This window comes from Pundamilia nyererei, unplaced genomic scaffold, assembly GCF_000239375.1.
Source record: "Pundamilia nyererei isolate P.nyererei 1_Seehausen unplaced genomic scaffold, PunNye1.0 scaffold00059, whole genome shotgun sequence".
Classification (NCBI taxonomy): Eukaryota; Metazoa; Chordata; class Actinopteri; order Cichliformes; family Cichlidae; genus Pundamilia; species Pundamilia nyererei.
The window spans coordinates 2,734,968-2,743,305 of NW_005187460.1; the positions used below are offsets into that span (position 1 = coordinate 2,734,968).

Genomic DNA, 8,338 nt, shown 5'->3' on the forward strand with positions numbered 1-8,338 from the left:
TTGGTCATATTTATCCATAAGTTTGCTTGGTAGTGTACATTTTGTCATTTTGAGGGTCTGGGTCAATGTCTGCATGCCTGGAAGTCCACGGAGAATTTACATTACAATGCACCAACAATGCATGCGCACCAGGCAGTGGACTTCAAAGATGGCGCAGGAGGAATGACTCCTGGGCCATTAGACCTCCAGATGAGTTAGCTCGAGTCCTAAATAGGGAGGTCAAGACACTAGAAATTTAGTAGTTGGTACCAGTATCAGCAGAATTCAACTGAATTGAGTAAGGTGAGCAATCATGAAATAATGACCTTTTATACTTAAAAATAAATCCTTTTATTAAAACAGCGCGCAGACTGAAATGCTAGGATGGTTGACAAGTAGCTAGCTAATGTTATTACAAGATATAATGTCAGTTTCATTACATTAGCTGAGCATCTATGTAATTAGAGCTGCAGTAAACAAATGACAACGAACCACAGTCAGCTTATTTTCACGGTTCTCAGCCTGCTTAGCCTCACTTAGGACCAACATTCATATACAGTAACATGTGCAGGTGCAAAACCTGCACCTGCTTTTGATGGTTAAGGTAAAATATGTCAAGTAAAGAATGGTGTACAGCAACTGATTTTCAGTTAACCATCTGTACGTCTTTCCTTCAGCACAGCACTTTGTTTTCTGTAAAACTCTGATTTTTGTTTGTAGAGGATGTCAACAGAAGTTCTTTGGGGAAATAAATCAGCAAAAATTGGCATTTGATCAACGAGTTGCGAGAGGAGCTAATGTGGCAGTTTTCCCAGGCCACTGTCTTCCAGGTGCACTTTTTCCTCTGCTTGTGGGCATCTTTCCTCTTCAGCCTTGGAATACAGGCTGCCTATGCCTTAAAAAAACAACCAAACAAAAAAACACTACGGTCTTGAAAGTTATTCTAACTATTGAGGTACATCACGCCACTGTCTGCAGAGACTGAACCGGAAACACACTCTTGTGCCTTGTTGTGATAGAGGGGTCACAACAAGCCGAAACAACACCAAAGTCTGCTTCACATCAGCAGTTGTGACGTGTAACAATTCAGGAGCAGGACATTGCTGAGGTATGAACGGGTAAAATATCAGAAAAGTGAGGAAAAAATTACCCTCAGGTTTCGCTAAAAGCAGCAAAACTTTGGTGGATAAGATAAAAGAAACGTACAACTTTTATGAGTGATTATTCAAGCATAAAAAGAGCAGTGGATAGACATGTCTCACAAACCCAGGATGTATAATAATACATTCTTTCGGAATAAGGTATTGGCTAGACACACGTAAAACCTGTTCATGCTATGAGAGACACTTATTAGCTGGGTGCAGGCACTCTGAACATCCACACTGCCAAAGCCTCCTCTTCTCCCTCTGATGAAGTCATACTCTGTGCTGAAACATTAGCTGCTGTACCTTATTAAAAACCTTCAAACCCCATCATTCCAGATCCTATCTCAGCTGCCCTGCAATGTGTACCCTGTAATGGGTTCTTAGCTCTTCTGGCACATGCACACATTGCTTTATTTCTACGATGGCTCACTTCCTGTTGATCTCTGCGCTGCCAACTTTGCTACAGCAAAACAATCTGTGCTGGATTAGCGAAATGTGTTAGTGGCTGTGAAAAAAGAACTGTCAAGCACCTAAAATTGGAACCAAATGCTAAACAGATTTTTAGTCGTGTTTACCCGTTCTTTGCTTCAGTCGCAGTGTTGCTGTTTTTGCTTCAGAAGGCAGCATTTTTGGAATCAGCATCATAATTCATGTTTCTTAGTGGCACCGCAATCAAAAATTTAGCAAGACTAATAAAACTGTGATGAAGCTTTGCAAAAGAGGAGAACACTGTGGAAATTGCAATACAACAGCTGTACCCTTTAAGGGGAACTAGTTTGTGTTCCATTAATTTCTGTCATACAACTGTTACAATGGACTAAATTCAGACTGTTTTATAAACACTTGGTTTCAGACAGGTTTCAGACAAGTCTGCATCTGTGTGATGTCAGCAACAGTGGATGTACTTAATATGGTCATCTCAAGCACAGCAGCCCCAGCCAGTCAGAAGAGAGTTGGTGTAAAGAGAGGGCATCCTCAGAGCTACAAGATGCACACTTCACACAGTGAGGGTGTGCACTGAGGACCCCTAAAACAAATGAGGAATCATACACTCACTTTAAGTATACTTTATGATATACAGAGATACTTATTAATGCTGAAAACACTCAGAAATTTCAACCCAACCCCTCATCTGACAGGGGAGCAGGTAGATTCCTGATTCAGCAGCTCCTAAGTCATAGGAAACCATATGACCCTGCTTCTGGGACTGGCACAGTGATCAATGGCTCCTAAAAACCTCTGGACTCTTCCTGAAAATTTGCGAAGGCTGGACACTGAGGTGCGCAATGGGTGTGTGAAGTGTGTACAAGGGTCAGTGGGTGGATCAGAGGGGGACGCAGGAGAGCGAATGCCTTTGGTGTACATACCACAGTACAAAAGAACAACCTCCTGTGTGAGTGTAGTCATTAGTGCTTTCTTCTCTGTGTGTGTCAAGGTCAAAACAGAGCCTGATTACAGGGCGCTCTAGAGAGCTGTGGGTGTGTGTTTGTCGGCATGTGTGCACACAGAGGCTTCCCTTTTGAACGCAGGCAGCGGTGGCATTCCTGGCCCTAGGCGCTGGCTCTTGAAGCCAGATCTCAAGGAATTTGGGAAATGTGCGAGGGGGCATATCTCTGGTTGTGAACAGGAGAACGAGAGATGGCAGAGTGATGAGGGGAGGGCAGGAAAGGAAGGGGGGAAATCTATTTTGTTTGCCTTTTGTGGCCCCCTGGAGGATCAAGTAAGGTTGGTAAATTGGGAGGGAGGGACTGGTGACATAAGACGACGAGGGGCCAAAGATGAGGCCTTGTGTGCTTGCACGAACCAAAAGGAATTCTGATGAAAAAGGGTTAAAAAGGGTAATGCTGGGCAGCGAGAGGGATGTAGCAATACTGTTGGCGAGAGAATCAGTTTGGGTAAGGCGGTCTTGCCTCATTCGTACATTTCTCAGAAGCATTTGAAAGAGATGGTGAGATATGGAGAGAAAAAGAGAAACTCGTCACCTTCTCTTCAGTCTCCAGCTCTTTGCTTAGCAGATTCTTCTCTGCCAAGTGCAGCTGTCTCTGTAGACTTTCCACCTTTTCCTGCAGAGCCTGAGGGAAGGGAGAGACAGTCAGTCAGCTGACTGACGCAAAGAGAAAAACATTTTGAATTCGGTGTGGCGTTAAGTGTTACGTGGCACAAATTGATAGACATTAATCTGCAGTTACATTTGAGATTGCAAACAGATGCACGCTTTATCTCAATAAGAGGCTACAGCAGACTCAAGACCAGAGCTAAAAAAAACAAGCAGATGGAGAAAACTAATAGGAATATAGAGTACACAAACATAGACAGAAGGACAATGAAGAGAGATACAGCTTGTGATTACTTTTTGGGAGGTAAAAGGCTATTAACAAAGCAGTCTCAGTAATTACTATGAAGCTGCCCTCATTAACCCTAAACTTATTTTTAGACAAGGGCATAAAGAAAGACTTCCCCAGTATGGAAACAAACAAACTTTCTAGTCTTTTATAAAGCTGCAGTTCTTATTCCTTTCCTTGGCAGTACTAAGAAACATACACTGTATCATTTAGTGAATAACGAGCCCTCTCACATGTATTCCAGTACCTGTGCCGATCAAATTTCCCCACAAGGTACCAATAAAGAATTCAATCTATTTTGCTTTCTAAGACTCAGGCAAGAAAGAAGAATAAAAAAAAAGAAAGAAAAAGAAACGCACAAAGCAGTTTTCCCCCCTTTCTGCCCGTAAGTGATAGCAAAGCACAGTTCCTGCGTACGACCCAGAACCAGATGTTCCGAGTGCACATGTGGACACTTCATCTTTGATTAGCCTGCATGGAAAGCAGGGACTGATATGTACACACGTGCAAGTGTGCGTGCACACACACACACACACACACACACACACACACACACACACACACACACACACACACACACAAATATCTTAAGATGAAAGCACGGGCGTGCATTTACACTTGCATGCACACACACCTCCAAGAAGTGTGAGTGTAGCACTGGCTAACATCAATATCCACAGTGTCTCCCCCCACTGGAGTTGAGTGAGCAGGCCAGGTGTTGACTTGTTGATTCTCCGAGCCGAGGGAAACGCAGTCCAGGTGATAGGCATGACCGCCTGATCTACGATTCAGTCCACTGACATAAATCACGCGCAGACTGCAAGGCTTTAGGGCCGGGGTGAACTTTTAGGTAGAGCTTCTCTTGAAACTACACCACGAAGTAAAAAAAAGAAAAAAGAAACACAGACTCGGATTTGTTAGCTAGATTTTTATACTGAATACACTCCGATTTCACAGTGTATGATCCTCTTGGCAATTTTATCTCATATATGACCATTTTCTTTCACTAATTTAAAACACAGTGTGAACTAACCTCAACTGCACTGACGCAGGTGATTTAGGCTTAATTTAGGCTTCTGGTAGTTGGATTTTTTCCCCCTCAGCACACATTAATCGGCCAACATGACTCTAGAGCACGTCGAGGTCAGTTTCAGCTCTTCAACATGAAAGGCGGCCCATTTCCAGCGTGCTTATCCTATTAATCAGGGTATTTCTTAACTAGTCACGACCCCACTGTAGCCTACATCTCCATTCTGTGAAAGCCTTTGCCTTTGATTTCATCATTTCATTTTGTTTACTGACGAATCAAAGTCTCAGTGACACTAAGAAAAGCATTTTCAGTGGAGTTGACATGAATTACAAGAGCCTTAAGTAGCTGTAGTGGTAGTGTAGAGAAAGCATGCAAGGACTAGTATTTATTTTTGGGTGGGAGTGGGTTTGGAGTAGAGGGGCAGAGAGAGATGCACAGCTTATTGTGGTGATGGTCTCTTGAGACGAATTAAACATTTGGGAGAGTGTAGAAAAAAAATCTTAAAAAATACTTTCCCATGGTAACAGTGACCATTTCAACTTTGGATTGTGGGTAAAGCACTTCTCTTCCGTGATATCACAAATAAAATGTGTTTCTTTTTAAAAACAAGGTTTATATCCTACATACCTTCATTTTATAATGTTGTAAACTCGTAGTAACTCTACCACCCCCCACCCCGTTATTTCTTTTTTTAACCATCATCCCAACAGGGGGCCCATTTAACAAGTGCTCTTTTAGTGACTGTACCTTCGTTTCTGTTTGTGCTGGAGACAAACTTCTAACAGTTTTAGAAAAGAGAGACGACGAGATTTACAGGCATATCCGGTGTCCCACAGTAACACAAAGTGTTCACAAGGTACTTCTGTCTGAAGTACATATCTGGACACTGACACAAGTTTTGTTTTTTTATACCCATTTACTGAAACATATTCCAAATATAGTTATATAATAAGTAGACTCCCATCTTTCAATTTGGATGAAGGGTTTAGGAGTTCCAGCTCTTTAACATGTGTCGCTCTCTTTTTAAAGGGAAAGGTAATTGGACATTTGACTCAAAGGCTATTTTCATGGGCAGTTGTGGGCAATTCCTTTGTTATGTCATTATTAATTAAGCAGCTAAAGGGCCTGGAGTTGATTTCAGGTGTGGTGCTTGCATTTGGAAGATTTTGATGTGAACAGACAACGTGGTCAACGAAGCTCTCCATGCAGGTGAAACAAGCCATCCTAAAGCTGTGAAAACAGATAAAACCCATCTGAGAAATTACTACAATATCAGAAGTGGAAAGATCTACAGTTTGGTACATCCTGAGGAAGAAAGAAAGCATTGGTGAACTCAGCATCGCAAAAACACCTGGAGGTCCACAGAAGACAACAGTGGTGGATGCCCCAGTGTGTTTGCCCCAATATTAAGAAATACACTTTTATTAGTGATGCTAACAAACACTCCCAAGAAGTGATATTGAGAATAATTTTTATGGTCATGAGAAACCCCTTCACAACAGCCCACCAAGTGAACAACACAACTCAGGAGGTAGGCGTATCAATATCCAAGTCTACTATAAAGAGAAGACTGCATGAAGGTAAATACAGAGGGTTCACTGCAGGGTGCAAGCCACTCATAAGTGCCAAGAATAGAAAGGCTAGATTGAACTTGGCTAAAAACAAAACAAAACCCCAACATCTAAAAAAGCCAGCACAGTTCTGGAAAAACGTTCTTTGGATAGAGTATTAACCAAGTATTAGAAATGAACATTTTATTTTCCTGTATTTAATCTGTCCAATTACTTTTGAGCCCCTGAAATGAAGCGATGTTAAAAAAATGCTTTAGTCCCTCAGATTTTTATGCAATCTTTTTGTTCAGCCCACTGAATTAAAGCTGAAAGTCTGCACTGCATCAGAGTTGTTTAATTTAAAATTTATTGAGGTAAAAAGTTGTCTCTTACCAAATATATATGGACCTAACTGTGTCTTACTAACCAGGCTCGGTAACAGCAGCACCGTTTCTTTTAAAATATAATCACTTCTGGCTGCAAAGAAAGTCGCATAGCTGTCGTCAAAATGCAAACACGAAGGCTTCAAACTACAGAGACCAAAAACTAGTGGCTTACATCAAGTTGGCTGCATCCATCTCTTATTTACAGTCTATGATTAAGCTGCAAACGTCTGCTATCATCTTGTAAAACCTACCCACTGTGACCCTAATGTCACCTACAACTATTCTTAAAACAGCACCGTTGCAGACAATATAGATAAGCGTCCTTAACAGATCACACCCCACCCATCTCTTCCTGTCCCACTAGTGATTCCCCGCAATGTGACACAAAACTTCTCGACCTCATCTTCTGGGAAGTGAGGCTGACCTCACTGGTGACGTGTTTTTCTCTTTCTTGTGGGTTCTACGTTTGATGTACTCAAAGCAAAGCTAAGTGCAAAAGTTCAACCCTGGTTCCTTCATTAATAGAATCATATGGGATGTTTCTGCTGATGAACAGTACAGCTTTGTGAGTCAGAAAGAGCTGCAGATACTCAGTCATTATTGCCGTCAGACACAATGGTCATATTAAGCGAATTAGCAACAGATACTGTGCTGAAGCTGATGTGCATGGTCTGTCTGACCTTGACTTTAATCAATGAGGGCACTTGTTCAGACACAAAACCTCCAACTGGTGCTTCATTATTGATTCTTCATTTTCTCAGTCTAACTTCCACTGTTGTTTCTTTAGTACATGAATGACCATGTGTATAATATTCAGCAAAAATGTCTCCAGATGCTGAGGGTGATATGGTCTGTATCAGTCATGCAGACTGACTGGGATCATTGAAAACAGGGTAGGAAGAGGGGGTGGGGGTGTAAGGGAGGAGGAGGAGGGTCTGATTTCCTTAGGAAGAGATGTTGGGTATGAACGAAGGAAGCCTGAAAATGAAAGGTGTAAAAAAGAAAGTGAGAAAAGCAAATTGCAAAGGAAAAGCTTGAGAAGACAGCAAGAGAAATGTGACCACATCCAGAAGAGTGCAAGAGGAGAGAAAGTTCAGAAAGGTGAAAAATGAGAAACAGCAAGATACCGAAGAGGAGGAGGGACGTGAAGGAGGGAAAAAAAACACGTGGCCGGAGTGAAGAGATAGGGGCAGCGGTTCTACTTCTGGCGCACGGTACATCGGTTGGGGGCTTAGAGGTCTCTCTCACCTCTCCATCAGCAAAGTGCCTCTGCCTTTCATTCCAAACTTTGGCTCAAAGGATTAGCGAGGCACACGCGCACACAAGCACCAACAAACACACCGCTCAGAGCGATCCATACAGGTATAGGCATGCATTAATATTAACAGCAAAAGTTCTAAAAATGTGAGCGCTACACTCTGCAGTCAAATGAGTGCGCAGTTACCGCGTCGTACGCACACAAACATACACGCGGCGTCACACAGGCACAACGATGCCTTAGTCATCTTTCCTGGGTGGTCCTCCTGCGCAGATAAGGCGAGCATGTTTCCCCAGGGTGAAGTAAAAGCAACAGAGGGCAAGGAGAAAAAAAAAAGAAAAGCAAAGAAGAAAGAAGGGAGGGAATAGTGGGAGGAGGAAAAAAGGCCAGGGGCCTCTTTAAACTTGGTGTTTTGTTAGGAGCTGAGCTGCTCTTCATGTGCGGCGGGGCCTTCTATTTGCAGCGTGCTGTCAGAAGTTTCTCCCAAAGTCTGGATTAAAGAGATCCTCTAATGACACTGAGGCTGGACGACTTCAGACAGCAGCAAAAACCTCACACTGCACCGCCTCCAGCCAAGGACAGACACACACACACACACACACACACACACACACACACACACACACACACACACACACACACACACAC

General features: G+C 42.7%; 1 protein-coding gene across 5 annotated transcripts in view; it reads right to left on the reverse strand.

Annotated features, from left to right (window-relative positions):
* The window catches only part of cep112 (centrosomal protein 112), a 125,489-nt gene that overhangs the window by 9,535 nt on the left and 107,616 nt on the right, over positions 1-8,338 (reverse strand). For all 5 annotated transcript variants that reach the window (XM_005734649.1, XM_005734648.1, XM_005734646.1 and 2 more), the window contains one exon: positions 3,107-3,196. In XM_005734649.1, the coding sequence (XP_005734706.1) occupies positions 3,107-3,196 (90 nt within the window). The remainder of the gene's footprint in view (positions 1-3,106; positions 3,197-8,338) is intronic.